At 43.4% G+C, this 15605-nt stretch overlaps 1 protein-coding gene and 1 pseudogene across 20 annotated transcripts in view; one reads left to right on the top strand and one right to left on the bottom strand.

The window, feature by feature from the left end:
• Window positions 1-15605, bottom strand: part of ZMYND8 (zinc finger MYND-type containing 8) — a 119888-nt gene that overhangs the window by 59856 nt on the left and 44427 nt on the right. For 16 of the 20 annotated variants that reach the window (XM_055438395.2, XM_088843700.1, XM_088843696.1 and 13 more), the window contains 5 exons: window positions 11996-12214; window positions 9195-9308; window positions 5960-6052; window positions 4734-4821; window positions 1238-1293 (listed from right to left, as the gene is read on the bottom strand). In XM_055438395.2, coding sequence (XP_055294370.1) covers window positions 1238-1293; window positions 4734-4821; window positions 5960-6052; window positions 9195-9308; window positions 11996-12214 — 570 coding nt within the window. The remainder of the gene's footprint in view (window positions 1-1237; window positions 1294-4733; window positions 4822-5959; window positions 6053-9194; window positions 9309-11995; window positions 12215-15605) is intronic. The other 4 variants (XM_055438430.2, XM_055438452.2, XM_055438475.2 and 1 more) reach the window with 1 other exon arrangement.
• Window positions 40-700, top strand: LOC148775325 (ubiquitin-conjugating enzyme E2 variant 1 pseudogene; annotated as a pseudogene).

The following is a 15605-nucleotide window of genomic DNA, read 5'->3' as shown; positions in this document are numbered from 1 at the left end:
CTCCCAGGGGCCTTATATCTGCAAGTCCTCAAGAAATATATGACGATACGATACTGGCAGGTAAGTTTAGCTAAACTAAGTGGGGAATACCCTGGACATTAACTGGACTATTTCTCACCAACCCAGATGCGTTCACCCAGCCCAAGCCATCATCATCTCTTTCTGAACCAAGTCTCCCAGCTTCCTAACTTGGTCCATTCCCCACACACATGGAGCAATCTGAGCCCAGCCCAGGAGGTTCATTTCATCCACACCATCAAAACCAGGGGGTATTCTTCCAGGACACCTGGGCCATTCTTGGAGAAATTCAGGACATTTCCTGCAAATAACGTCAAATGCAAACACCTGCCACAAGAAGACTGAAAGGGAAGAAGGGGTCAGCCTTTGAGCAACAGCGAGGCAGGACGGCAGCCACCACGGGCTCGGACAACTTATGAAAACCGAATATACAGCCTTCAAATAGAACGTGGACCTAAATACCCAGAAGCACCCCCCTTTGTAAGATTTGTAACAAAAATTAATATGAATGGAGCTAATAGTTCTAATGGAGTGGTGGACCCAAGAGCCGTTATCAGTGCTAGCAAAACAGCAGAATTCATATAGCATCAAAGTTGTCCTGCAAGAGCTTCGGCGCCTAATGATGTCTAAAGAAAATATGAAACTCCCTCAGCTGCCTGAAGGACAGCGTTACATCAATTAATCAAAAAGAAAAACCACAGGCCTTCCCCTGCCCCCCATTCGATTTAAGCCATCTTCATTTTCCACAGTAATAAATTTTCTAGATACGTCTTGTAGACCTCAAAGTACTAGAAAGAAAGCTCCCATTCAAAGGCAGTTTATCTTAAGATACTGTAAATGATACTAATTTTTTTGCCCTTTTGAAATATATACGCTTTAACAAAAAAAAAAAAAAGAAGAAGACTAAAAGGGACCCAAGGAAATGCCACAGATTGTGGGGCAAAGAAATCATAAACTCTACACTACATGCAGCGCTTGACCACCAGTCAAGGCTGAAAAAATCCTGTCTCTCAGATCACAGATAAGGTAAGGGCGTTATCATCACATACTATGGTCCCTCTATTGCTTTTATTTTCCTCGAAGAGAAAAGACGCTGTCGGTGTGTCAACAAATTCTCAAATCTCCACAACTACCCTCGGACAATTCCACCAGTGGGAACATCGATCACCCAACCCATCATTCCAGGTACAATTAAAAGGGGACAGTGGGAAACACATACCTCATGCTCACAGATTTTGATGACTACTTTTGCAATTTGCGTCAATTTGTGGTTTCCTAAGGGAATAAGACAATAGGATTAATTCAAATGGAAACACAGGAAACACGTTCGGATTTATACCTACAGAGCCTTAGGATTTATACCTCTATTAACAACCTTTTCACTTGCTTTCCCTTGGGATTAACCCTTTAAAGGTTAAAAACCAGACATGTCTGGCTTCTAACATCAGTTTAGATGACTTTTCCCAGGAACCAACGTTTGGTGCTGAGATACTTCCTGAAAGGGAACAATTTGTGGTGGTTTCCCAATAGTTCACAAGTTAATATTTGAAAGATGCTTTTATCAAGGCCCAAATTAGCGGAAAGGAGCCTTCTGGACTTCCCCAGTAATCCAGTGATAAAGAGTCCGCATGCAGGGGACTCAGGTTTGATCCCTGGTCCAGGAAAATTACACGAGTAACTAAGCCCGTGCGCCACAACTACCGAAGCCCAAGCACCTTAGAGCCCATGCTCTGGGACAAGTCACCACAATGAGAAGCCCATGTGTCTCGACTAGAGAGTAGCCCCTGCTCTCTGCAACCAGAGAAAAGCCCTCGCAGCAACGAAGATCCAGCACAGCCATAAACAAATAAATATATAAATAAAGGCGCCTTCTTCTGTCCATTGTCCCAGACCCTAACCCAAGAAGAAGAGTCCAGGGAAAAGAAAACATTTAATTGACTAAGTCCAGTGTGCCTGGTGCAATGAACTTAACTCCTTGCTGCTGCTGCTAAGTCGCTTCAGTCGTGTCCGACTCTGTGTGACCCCAGAGACGGCAGCCCACCAGGCTCCCCCGTCCCTGGGATTCTCCAGGCAAGAACACTGGAGTGGGTTGCCATTTCCTTCTCCAATGTGTGAAAGTGAAAAGTGAAGTCACTCGGTCATGTCTGACTCGTAGCGACCCATGGACTGCAGCCTACCAGGCTCCTCCGTCCATGGGATTTTCTAGGCAAGAGTACTGGAGTGGCTTGCCATTGCCTTCTCAGACTTAACTCCTTAAAAAAGCCTTATTAGGAAGCAAGCACGAATGGCCTCATTTCACCTAAGAGTAAACCGAGGTTCAAGAGTCATCGCATATATGAGATCACTGAGCTAATGAATTGAGGTTATGGCTCCAGGTCTAACTCTTAATCCCTCACCTTTGCACTAAACCAGAGAACAAGAAGGTCAAAAAGGCATGTTGTATTGAACAGAATGTTTTTAGAAACTGTAGATTCGGTGGCAAAAGGTTTCATACACACAAATACCTAGATTTCTGACATGTTTGAAAACTCAGAAGACCAGAAAACTCTGTATCCAACAAATCACTGGAGTGTCCAATGGCGACCTCTCCAGAGTGGGTAGGCGGTCCCTGTTGTTGCAGCCTCCAGCTCCCCTCACTGGTCATCCTGGCTTACTCTACTGGTTTTCTGCTACCTGGCTTCATTCACTTGGCTGTATGATCTCACTGGCCTTTCTCTGTATTTGAGTTAATAACCTTCACACAAATTCCCAATGCCTAGATACATATCTTTCTCCCATCCCTGCATTCCCAGCCCTGCAAACATGTTAGTAGAGCAAAATATGTACTTTAAGCAGATAGTCATCCACTCATATTTCTCTCTTCAAACATCAGCTAACAACAGTCTATGCTGGGCCCAAGTGTGTATAGGAAACAAGATAGGCCCTTAGAGACCCTGCCCTCTGGTGAGCAACTCAAAATTTAAAAAGCACCATCAACAAAGTGTGATAAATACGGTCATGTGGAAGGACAGGTACGAGAGCCCTTAACAAAAGTATGTAATCTGGTCTCGGTCACAAAGTAAAACTCCTCAGGACGGAAAGGCTGAGGCTGGAGGACAAGGAAAAATCATCAAGGCAAAGAGAGAGGAGTGTTTCAGCAGCAGACTAGAGGAGCAGGACGGGGCAGGACACGCTTAAAGATCTACCCGGCAAGAAGGCAGAGAGAGAGGATTATGGGAGAAGGGAGGCAATGGGAAAGGTGCCCATGGAAGAGATTTTAATGGGAAGTCTCCTCCAATCTGCCCAGAAGGCTTAATCCACAAAAACGTAACTAACAAAACTTTATACGGAATCTAAAGAAAAGTCCTAAAACTCAATAATTTAAAAAAATCCAATTTTTGAGGAAATGAACAAAAGATCTTAATAGACGTTTTACCAACAAAAGATGTACAAATGACTAATAAACACAAAAGATACCCAATACCTAGTCATTAGAGACAGATAAAATGGCCACTGCATAACACTTCATGCCTTCAAGAATGGCTAAAGTTAAAAAGAGACAATATCAAATGTTGGCAATGATGTGGCACAACAAAAACTCGCACATACACTGCTAGGAGTGTAAAATAATACAACCGACTGATGAAACGGCTTGGTAAAATTTCTTATCATTTAAATACAAACCTACTCAATGATCTAGGAATACCCCTCTTGGGTATTTATCCAGGAGAAATGAAAGCCTATGTCTACACAAAGACTTCTGTAACAATGTTCACAGGGGGCTTTATTCATAACAGCTGAAAACTGAAAACAATACAAATATCCATCAACATCAACAAAGGAAATGGATACACTGTATATTGACACAATACTGATACCACGCCACAGTAAGAAGAAACAAAGCAATAATACATACAACAGAAGTGAATCCCCAAAATATTACAATCTGTCAACACAGTCAAGACTCCACTGATACGAAATTCTACAATATGGAGAATTAATTCTCAGTTATAGAAAACAGAACAGTCGTTCCTTTTGAGGAGTGTGGATTTAGTGAAGAGAGGCAACTGGGATATAATCGGGTGATAGAAATGTTTCAGGGTCTCATCTGCGCTTGGAGCTACGGAGGTGGAACACATTTGTCAGATTCATGGAATGTACCTGTAAAACCTGTGCTTTCTATTTTACATAATTATTCCAATAAGAAGGACAGGGAGGCCTTCCCTGACGATATAATGGTTAAGAATCTACGTGCCCGCGCAGGGGACACGGGTTCAATCCCAGATTTCATATGCTGTGGACCTCCTAAGCCCATGGACCATGACTGAAGCCTGAGCACTAAGAGCCTGTTCTCTGCAACAAGAGAAGCCACTGAGATGAGAACCCCATGCACGGCAACGAAGAGTAGTGCCCACTCGCGCAACTAGAGAAAGCCCACACACAGCAGCAAAGACCCAGTGCAACCAAAGATAAATAATTATTTTTTAAAAATTAAGAGGACAGGTAAAAGCATCACATAGTCACAAGCAACAGCGGACATCAGCTCATACCCTAAAATGCATGTAGTCACTGCCCCCTATTCATACACATTAGCAATTTACATGTAAGTTTCTTCAGCTCTGGGTTCTGATGCATGAAAAAAGACCCAGATTTTTTTTTTTTTTTTAATGAAAGGCAGGAGAACAGGAAACACACACAGCATACTCTCTTTTCTAAGAGTCATCTAAGCCACTCACCCCCATTATAAATGATGCAGTTGTGCAAAATCCATTTTGCATCAGCCAGGAAGGCTTCTGTGCAGCCATACATTTTCTTTTTAGCATTCTGGGGAGAAAAGCCACAGAAAATAATCATCAGTGAGTCTCTATAAGCCACAGCCTGTAACACCTGCGTCCCCACATAATTTTCTTAGCAGTCATTTGCCAAATTAATTAATGCTTTTACTCATTTCCCAAGATGCTATTACAGTTAAGATCTATAACTCTATAAAAATGCATTCACTGAATTCATCACACTAACCTGAATCTTCTATCTTATACCACTGTCATTTATCAAACAGCTTCTTCAAATGAACCAGGGTACTTTATATATTTACACATTTATTATGAATTGGACAGTCTCCCATAAGTCTCATAATTGAAAATTCAATGAAGCCATTTTTATCCCCATTTTACAGACAGGGAAACTGAGGTATAGTAATGTTAAAAAACTAATCCAAAGTTCCAAAGCTATTAATTTGTGAAATTAGGATTCCAACCTCATCTCTTTGGAATGTCTTTTTTTAACACCATAAGGGTGTGAGCAATCTTCCAAAGCAGGTTGAATTTACTGTTTGGAGGTTGGGGGAGTGGGTCCATCAATACACACAATATAAAGTAGTGTTTTCTCCTCATTCATGCTTCTCTTTAAGAATATTTTGGTGCCAAAAATTTGAAAATCAGCACCAAGATGACAGACATAGTCTAAAATGCTACCAGTGTAATTTTCAGCATGGAATTTCAGTTTGAACCTTTGAAAACCAGGGTTAGGCACTACAGAAATACCCTTCTCCATGAAGTAAGTCAAGATCTAAGAAGGCACATGTTTACTGCTAACATGAAGGTTTCCAAGATACTTAATTTTCTCTACTTCCTTCCTGATGCTCTCATTAACACCTCCAAAAGAAAGAGAAGGGTAAACCCCAAATCAATCAAATCACTAATGCTTAGAAGCTGTAACTTTCTCGGATAAAAGGCTAGAATCACCAGCAGAAATACTATTTGCCGCTAAGCAGTGGGTTTCAACACCCACTGCAGTCCTTGGGAAAATGTTACAAAGAAGTTAGGGGAATGAGCATTCTTCCCTCCAAATAAAAGTGGCGCAGGGGAGACACAGAGGAGCGATCTAACTTGAGACAGGGCTGGGAAGTGAGGGCGAATCTTGAGTCATCTCGACAGCTGTGGGCTCTCTGATGGAAGCCCACCTTTTCCAACGTACAAAGGTCCATAGGGTGGAAGATGTATTCTGCATAGTCAGGATGTTGCTCCAACGGGACAGGCTTCTGAAATGCATCTGTCTGTAAAAGAAAGGATGCATACACACAAACACAAACCCGTCACTGCTATGGAAGACCGCAAGCATTAACGCCTACAAAGTACTTTCACAATGGAGACATCTTTCCAGAAAATACAGTACTAAAACTTGCTACATAACAGGCCCTTCAAAAGCTCCAAAGTGGTTCACCTTCTAATTCTGCCTGGTTATCAATAATCATGGGCCCAGCTGTGTTCCAGTTATCTGTTCTGTTTTCAGTGTATACTCAAATAACAAGTCCAGTTCAGTTCAGTTCAGTCACTCAGTCGTGTCTGACTCTTTGCGACCCCATGAATCACAGCACGCCAGGCCTCCCTGTCCATCATCAACTCCCAGAGTTCACTCAACCTCATGTCCATTGAGTCGGTGATGCCATCCAGCCATCTCATCCTCTGTTGTCCCCTTCTCCTCCTGCCCCCAATCCCTCCCAGCATCAGGGTCTTTTCCAGTTAGTCAACTCTTCGCATGAAGTATTGGAGTTTCAGCTTCAGCATCAGTCCTTCCAATGAACACCCAGGATTGATCTCCTTTAGAATGGACTGGTTGGAGCTCCTTGCAGTCCAAGGGACTCTCAACAGTCTTCTCCAGCACCACAGTTCAAAAGCATCAATTCTTCAGTGCTCAGCTTTCTTCACAGTCCAACTCTCACATCCATACATGACCACTGGAAAAACCATAGCCTTGACTAGACGGATCTTTGTTGGCAAAGTAATGTCTCTGCTTTTGAACATGCTATCTAGGTTGGTCATAAGTTTCCTTCCAAGGAGTAAGCGTCTTTTAATTTCCTGGCTGCAATCACCATCTGCAGTGATTTTGGAGCCCAAAAAAATAAAGTCTAACACGGTTTTCACTGTTTCCCCATCTATTTCCCATGAAAAGATGGAACCAGGTACCATGACCTTAGTTGCGTCTTCAATTAAGATTGACAAGAACAACGGGCTATCAGTTACTTTAGACCTCAACTCTGAAGGAGGCTTATCTGTAGCACACTGCAAATGCCCATAATTAAAACTGACTAGGGGTGAAATTTGGCTACACCTAGAGATGACATCGGAGAAGGCAATGGCACCCCACTCCAGTACTCTTGCCTGGAAAATCCCATGGATGGAGGAGCCTGGTAGGCTGCAGTCCATGGGGTTGCTGAGGGTCAGACACAACTGAGTGACTTCACTTTCGCTTTTCACTTTCATGCATTGGAGAAGGAAATGGCAACCCACTCCGGTGTTCTTGCCTGGAGAATCCCAGGGACGGGGGAGCCTGGTGGGCTGCCATCTATGGGGTCGCACAGAGTCGGACGTGACTGAAGAGACTTAGCAGCAGTAGCAGAGATGACATGCCAAAAAGGTCCCCTAAATGCCAACAGATATTTTACACATGGGTGGAAATCTTAGTGCGATTTTGCTCCTCCTCTTATGAACCAAATTACTTTCAACACAGGGACTATGTAAAGCAGTGGTCCCCAACCTTTTAGGCACCAAGGACACGTTTTGTAGACCATTTTTGCATGGATGGGAGTGAGGTAATGGTTTTGGGATGATTCAAGCATATTACAATCACTGTGTACTTTATTTCCAGTCTAATGCCACTGCTGATCTGACAGGCATACCAGTCCGTGGCCTGGCGGTTGGGGCCCTGGAGTAAAGGTTTTATATCTTAGTCCACTTTTTAAAGCCCTATTTGAATCAGTTCAAAATGTGAAGCCTGGTTTGTCAATGGGCACTACTTATTTAATAATAAAAAAACATACAGGGAATTCCCAGTGGTTAGGACTCAGTGCTCTCAACGGCAGGAGCCCAGGTTTGATCCCTTGTCAAGGAACTGCGACCAGGAACACACAAGTACAATTTACACAGACACACACACACACACACTTATCAGTAAGATTTAATTAAAGACCAAACTGTGCTCAAGCAAAGCATGTGAGTGGGTTACCATCTGCAGTTATCCAAGCTCTTTCTCATCCAGATTAAGTTTGGCTTTGTCAGTTTAAAAGATGCTTCCATAAAATCAGCAACTTTATGTCCTGATTTCGTAACAAACAATTTAGGTAAGAAATTAACACCTTCTTTTTCTTTTTGGTTTATAATTCTACAATGTTGACAAATCTAAATAAATCAATTCTTCTTGTCAAAGTTTGGTGTTTTATTTTTAATGAGGCTATATACTTTTGCTTCCATTGATGGAGTTTTTGTGAAAGAGTTCCCAATTTAGCAACACCCAATGTGCATGTCTGAGCTTTTTCCATCATGATATCAAATTTCAGAATATAATCTCAAAAGTAAAGTTTCTACATTTTTAAAGAAATTAAACCACATTGGCTCCTAAAAGCATTCAGATTCTTTATTTCCATATATTACTTTGACTTAGAAAGCAAAGTCTCAAGAGTTTCATAAAGGGTCACCACTAGCCCGTCTGGTGCCTTTGTGTAAATCTACCAAAGAACTCAACTTTCTGTAGGAAAAATGTCCTAACGTTGATAATCTTGTCATAAAGTATTATTTTTAAAAACAATGTATGTTACTGCCATCTTTCTGACAACTGTTGCAAAGAACTACAAAATGACAGCTGTGATGTAACTGGGACTCTTTGAGAGAAACCACGTTAAAGTACACGGCTTGCCAGCTGAACACGGCAGGCGTGCTTTCACATAGATTTTCCTAAGGGCAAAGGCTGCACATCAAATCCCAATTCAAACTTCAAGAAACTAAGCAAATCCTTACCCTTTACAGGAATCTCACTGGTTGAGTTTTACTCGAAGGCTCCCTCATTAGACCCTGATTACAAATAAACTGGGTTGCACTCAGCTCTCTCACTGAAATGGAATTTTTACAACTCCCCCTTATCTAGTGTGGTCTGAGGTTTCACTTTGCAACCACTAAGAATTTTAAATCCCCACCAGCTTCCTAATGTATGCCATTTCCTGATTAAACTCCTAGGGGACCCAAAGTGTTCACTTCTGAGAATTCACTGAATGCCTCTGTCCAATTAAATTTACAGGGATTCGCATCTGGGCACACAAGACCCAAAGAGTAGGAAGCACACAGGTCTGAAAAGCCAAGGCAACTGCAAGGAGCAAAAATCACCGTTCTCAGTAACACATGTAACAAGGGGCAGTGTCTTCTCACCCCGGGCTGCTTCATTTTCTGAATGGCGAACTTGAGCAGGTACGACAGCTGCTCGATGGTGAGCATCGTCATGGCTTTACTCTGCGTCTCGATGCATTCTGCCACCGTGATCTTCTGCAAGTCAAGACCACACACACCCAGTTAGGAAAGAGTATTACGGTCCCCGGTGTTCAGCTCCCTTTCCTAAGTTTCCAGCAAGTCCGCACATAAAAAATGACCCCCATCTAAACGAGACCAGCCGTTCCGCTTGATGAGGACTCCAGTCTACTTGACCTGGGGGCTGGATCTGTGGATAAAAGCGAAGCAGCACACCAATCCACTGATGACCTGATTAAGAAGTGTGGTTAGCTCATGGAGGCGATATAATCTGAAAAGAGGGGAGGTGGGCAAGGACCTGAAAAATCGTCATTCTTGTAACCTTGGGTTTCAAAAACAGGACATAAAAGGCCACTGGTGGTTTCAGAGTAGTGTCTTCACACAATGAATGAACCACTTTCCTTGGGCCTCTAAATATTCTGGGCTATCTTTCACGAAACTGACAAGGCATTAATTCAATCACATCACGGAGGGAGCAGGACAGTCTTCCCTATAGAAGAAGTCTAACACATGGAAGTGACTAATAAGTATGACTTCATTCTCCGTCACCACTGACATGAACCCACTCAGGACACTCCAGCAAACTATTCAAGGAGCAATCTTACATGTCTACCTTCATGGGCAAGAAAAGAGAAATTCCTATCAAAGACATCTCTGAAACCAGATTCTGCTATAAAAACTGGTACCAGATCTCAGAGCTGTGGAATCCTTAGGTAGCAGCAAGAACAAAAAGAGCCAACTCGGATGATGTCACTCTTGAATCATTCATCTGTGTAGGGAGAGCAAAGCAACGTTTCTCCAACTAATCTGGATTTTGTTTCCATTCTTTAGATCTCTGTATCCTCCAAAAGGAACTTTCATGGTTAGTTGTTAAGAAAAAAAGGGCAACATAAGAGGCACTTGGAAGAGGAAATGATGCAAGGATCTAACTGTTCAGCGACCAGAACCGGAAACAGCTAGTCTTCCCAGTTGACCACCTCAACCATTCACTCCTGGAAGAAACCCAGGATTCAAACTCTTAGACACAGATCACACATCTCTTTGAACTCCAGTTCGTTTCCAGGTAACTATCCATAGTGAACACCTGAGTTGCTCACTCAAGTGCTGACCTCTTCTCTCCCAGCCCCAGCCCTGTCCTCCTGGCTGGCAATGCCCAGGTCCATCAATACAGACTGAAAAAGGGCCAGACAGACATTTTCAAGCCTTTCCTGCCTGGGGATTGGTGAGCCAATCCTGACCAAGGAGCCCAAGGGCATGTCTTTTGATTGATAAAAAGGGATGTAAGGAGACAGACTTCTCCCAGGAGGACTGTTGTCTAGCCACACGTGATAAAACCTCCAGCCACCATCTTATGGCCAGGGACACGTCACCTCAACAACAAAATGTGAAGATTCTGGCTCTGAACCAACTCTGTCCTCACCCTGCCTCTGGCTTCTTCCTACACACGATAATAAACCCATGGTTTCTGCTGCCTTTCATCAAGCTCTATTCTCTACAGCAAAAGTATCCTATCTGAGCCACTATCTTCGCTGAGAAATTATTAAACAATTGGGAAGGAATGGTCAAGACAAAGGAAACAGATGAAGGCTCCAGTTTCCACAATTAAATGCAGGAGAATGAGGCTGGACTCTGAACAGGAGGCCACTGCTGAACAATGTCTATGTCTATAGTGACCCAGAGAGACTCAGGGTTCGTCTTTTGCAATTCTAGGGGCATAACACCATTAAAATGTCATCATCATATTGATCTGACATCTAATTTCTTCCCATAGATTCTCCCTTTACTGTACACAAAAGTGGTACTACAGACACTGTCCTTGCCTTTTCCCCCCGTGATCAACATCTGAGAACTTTCCATTTCCTACAGAGAAAGCATCCTCATTTGAGATCTAATACCAAGGTACCTCTGAATTCAGGTGACATTCCATATTAAATAACTCTGCAGATGACATTCTTTTTGGTTGCTGCTGCTGTTGTTTCACTTCGTTTTTGTTTTCTAGATAAAATTCTTATTTTCAGCATTTGGAAAAAGCATTATAGATGGATATTCCAAAGACTAGAAGACACTTCAGAAGAGTGGAAATCATTTTTCATGAAGAGTGTTCAGGCTTTGCTACAAATGAAATATACACGTTCCCTTCACTGTGCCAGCGTGCTTCTGACGCGGTTCCGTACCCTTTGCCTTTTCCCATGGCTCCATGGCTCCTTCCCTTCTTGAAGTCTTTCTCAAAGCATAAGAGGACTTCCTGGACCTCTTCATTTAAGAGGCTTGAATAAGAGCATCAGACAGCCACCACGTGGAACATACAACCAACATTAGTCTTCCAGCTCGGCTACTGCCAAGGATTCAATGATGCAGCAGGAAACAACATCCAAGAAGGAAGAAAAGAGCTCGGGATCTTTCCAAAACATATGAACTGGCAGAAGTTTGTAACTTCTGGAATGCTCATGACAGAAGAATCCGAGAAGGCTGAAGATTTCAGAGCAATCCAAAAACCCACGAAGAATCAAAATCAATATTCTGCGATTGTCTTTCCAAGAGCTGGAGTGGTCCCCAAAAAGGGGGATGATCAGGACTGAGCAGAGGGAAGGCAAAAAACTTCTCTTTTCCTTGTGTTTGGATTATTTGAAAAATTCGATATCAAAGGAAGAAACAGAAAGGAGAGTAAACGAGGCAGACAATGCATTCATTCATCAGGAACTAACCTCACATTCAGGACAAAACCAGTCCCCCTCTGGTTCCGATGTCAGTCTCAGACACTTAGCGTGATAAACCCGGGGACAGAGCTCACAGCAAAGGACTTGGCCTTCCCGGTGACAAACCCAGCAGTAGAAATCATTTCGTCCGTCCTGCGGTACAACATCAACAGGGTCTGTGGTGAGTGGCTGCTTCATATAGTAAAACGGACCATGTCTTAGTTCTGACTGAAATGTAGGCAAGAAAGACAGGTTTGGTTTCAAAACAAATGTGCATTCTCAAAAGGAATTTGAACAAATACAACAATAACAATAAAATAAAATCAGAGCATTACACACATTCATTAAAAAGCTATCTGGAGTTACTCTACTTTATATTAATATAGAATTTGCAAGTCATTAGGTATTAAGATCTATTTTTTCAATCTTGTATTTTGAAAAGGCCATGACTTGAAAAGCGGGTGTCTGGGAGTTAACAGGCAGCCTAGCAGGAGAGCACAATGGCTAAAACCAAGGCATGCCTGGGTTCAAATTTAGCTCGACCAGCTGCAGGACCAGGGCAAGTCTCTTAATCTCCCCAGCGTCAATTTTCTCATCTGTAAAATGGGGTTGATAACATCTAACTCCATGCGATTGCGGTTGGAATTAAAAGGAACCATACAACGAATGCAATTAACACAGCGCCACCATGACAAACATTGCTAATACACTTAGAAGTCCAACATATGGAAGTCTAAATGTAAAAAGCCAAGCAAGTATGGCAATTTGCCCTGGGAGTCTTTCAACAATGGGTCATGGGAGAATAGATCCGTTTGGAAATGAGTCACCAAAAATGAGCATTCATTTTTTGAAGGCTATCCCCAATGCACAAAGAATTATAGCCAACAAGAGACTTTCCTAAAACCATGCTTCTCAAACACAGGAGGCCCTGGTATTTGCAGAGAAGCCACATTTCTTACTGAAGACAAACAAGGGCAGAAAGATAAGAGTGGGGAGTGCCAATTCATGGCAGCCAGACCCCTCTCTATGCCAAAATAGCAAGAGAAATGCTTCCCTAATGATGCATTGGAAAAGACCCTGATGCTGGGAGAGATCGAGGGCAGGAGGAGAAGGGGATGACAGAGGATGAGATGGTTGGATGGCATCACCAACTCAATGAACGTGACTTTGAGCAGGCGCTGGGAGTTGGTGATGGACAGGGAAGCCTAGTGTGCCACAGTCCACGGGGTCCAAAAGAGTCAGACACGACTGAGTGACTGAACTGAACTAAATGATACATTACAAAATCCAGCAAAGCTACTCTCTGAAAACAATCCCTCCGAAGAAACTCATTCAGAAAATGCCTGTTGGAGACCAGTAAGAAATCTCGTTTAGGAAGCATGAGAAAGTCCAGGGGTAAGTGTTGACAATGACCTGGGGACGTCCCACGTGACCTCGGGAAAGCTACTCAACCCACTTTAGGCTTGATTCTGTGGACAACAGGGCAGCTACAAGCACAGGGCCCACCTCTAAAAAACCTCCTTGTTAACAAGCTTTTCCCTGTCCTTCAGTAAAACTTTACAGCTTTTTCCATAAAGATCTCATATATTGGTCAGGGGCTGCATACTTTTCGTTGCTGCTGCGAATGGGTTATTTTCCCGTTACAGTTTCTAAACAGTTATTGTTGGTACATAGAAGCACTATTAGATTTTTAATACCACTTATAAATGCACAGTTCTGATAGTTTACTGATTAAAAACTTTTATCATATCTAAGTAACATTAGTTTTGTCTGCCCATGTCTAATATTCTTGTATCACTTTAGTTTTCTCCTTATTTTACCAGCTAGGACCCCCGGATAATGGGAGCGAGTGACCACAATTGCAGGCATCCATCTTGCTCCTGGTTTTTATTATGAGGTTTTAATGTCTCCCAAATGCCTGGTATTTCCACCTTCCTTGATAAAGAGTTTCAGAGATGCCTGCTTGGCAGATCTTCATTAATCAATCCTTCTAAGCCTCGCAACTCATTTCTACTAAGGAAAGAGCTAAGACTAATAAGGGCAATTGTGTAATTGCTGAGCCTGGTTTCAGTTCAACGTTGAAATAGAGCGCTCTGCTTAGTTTCCAGCGAATAACATCGTCGTCATGCAATTCTTTCCACGCTGCGTTTCTCAGTGCGCTGCCACACACACCGTCTTCATCCTGTCCTCACTGGCACCCAGAGAAGCACTCAGGGGAGACACCGCTAGTCCTAGTAGACGGATGAGAAAACTAAGCTTCAAAGACTTACCTGAGCCCTCGAGTCCAGAAGCAAGGACTCCCACCCGGGCGGCCTAGCACTTTCTCTCATCCCTATGCCCCACAGAAGATGAAGCTGGATGCACAAGAGATTCTGATGATTCAGTGACCCCCTCAGAGAACATTCTCTGTAATTCAAAATAACCTCTGCCAAACAAACTTATGGAGCAGGGGAGGGGGGGCGGGATGAAGTGGAAGATTAGGATTGACATATACACATTACTATACATAAAATAGCTGGGCTTCCCCAGCGGCTCAGCGATAAAGAATCCACCTTCAATGCAGGAGACTCAGGTTTGGATCTTTCTGGTTCAGGAAGATCCCCTGGAGAAGGAAATGGCAACACACTCCAGTATTCTTGCCTGGGAAATTCCATGGACAGAGGAGCCTGGTGGGCTACAGTAAACGGGGTCACAGAAGGGTTGGATGTGACTGAGTGACTAAACAACAATATATAAAACAGAATACTAATGAGGACCGACTGTATAGCGCATGGAACTCTACTGAATACTCTGTAATGAACTATACGGGAAAAGAATCTAAGAAAGACTGGATATACGTTATGTGTCTGTTTCTCTTTGCTATATGCCTGAAACTAACACATTATAACGGAGAAGGCAATGGCAAGCTACTCCAGTACTCTTGCCTGGAAAATCCCATGGACAGAGGAGCCTGGTAGGCTGCAGTCCATGGGGTCGCTACGAGTCAGACATGACTGAGCGACTTCACTTTCCCTTTTCACTTTCACACATTGGAGAAGGAAATGGCAACCCACTCCAGTGTTCTTGCCTGGAGAATCCCAGGGACGGGGGAGCCTGGTGGGCTGCCGTCAATGGGGTCACAGAGAGTCGGACACGACTGAAGTGACTTAGCAGCAGCAGCAACACATTATAAATCAACAGTACACCAGTAAAAAGTTTAATAACTTCTGCTAATGCAAAAAAGTAGAGCTGAAAAAAACCCTGAAATTTAGGAAGACAACTAGAAACATAATAGAGGGGGCAGGAAAAAATAACGACATCTAGAGTAAGGGGTCCTCAACTCAGATGACACCTTGGGCTAGACAACCCTGGTTGTGGGGACCTGCTCCTGCGCACTGGAGGATTTGTGGCATCGTTCGGGGGCACCCCCGCCGGCCATGCACCAAACTGGAACAAACAAAAATGTCTCCAAGCACTGCCCAAGGTCCCCGGGTGGGGCGCAAAACTGCCCTCAGTTGAGAGTCACCCAGGCAGAGGTCTGCTCTCTGCCTAGGAAAATGGTTGCTTGAATTTCTACGGGGGAGGGTGTGAAAGTGGAGGGGTTGGGGGAGGGGGAGATGGAGGAACCCCCCCAGAGATA

Source organism: Moschus berezovskii, chromosome 15 (genome assembly GCF_049115385.1).
Source record: "Moschus berezovskii isolate FMDL1 chromosome 15, NW_MosBer_1.0, whole genome shotgun sequence".
Lineage (NCBI taxonomy): Eukaryota > Metazoa > Chordata > Mammalia > Artiodactyla > Moschidae > Moschus > Moschus berezovskii.
Note: the sequence above shows the minus strand (reverse complement) of the source record. Positions and strands in the feature narration are given on the sequence as shown.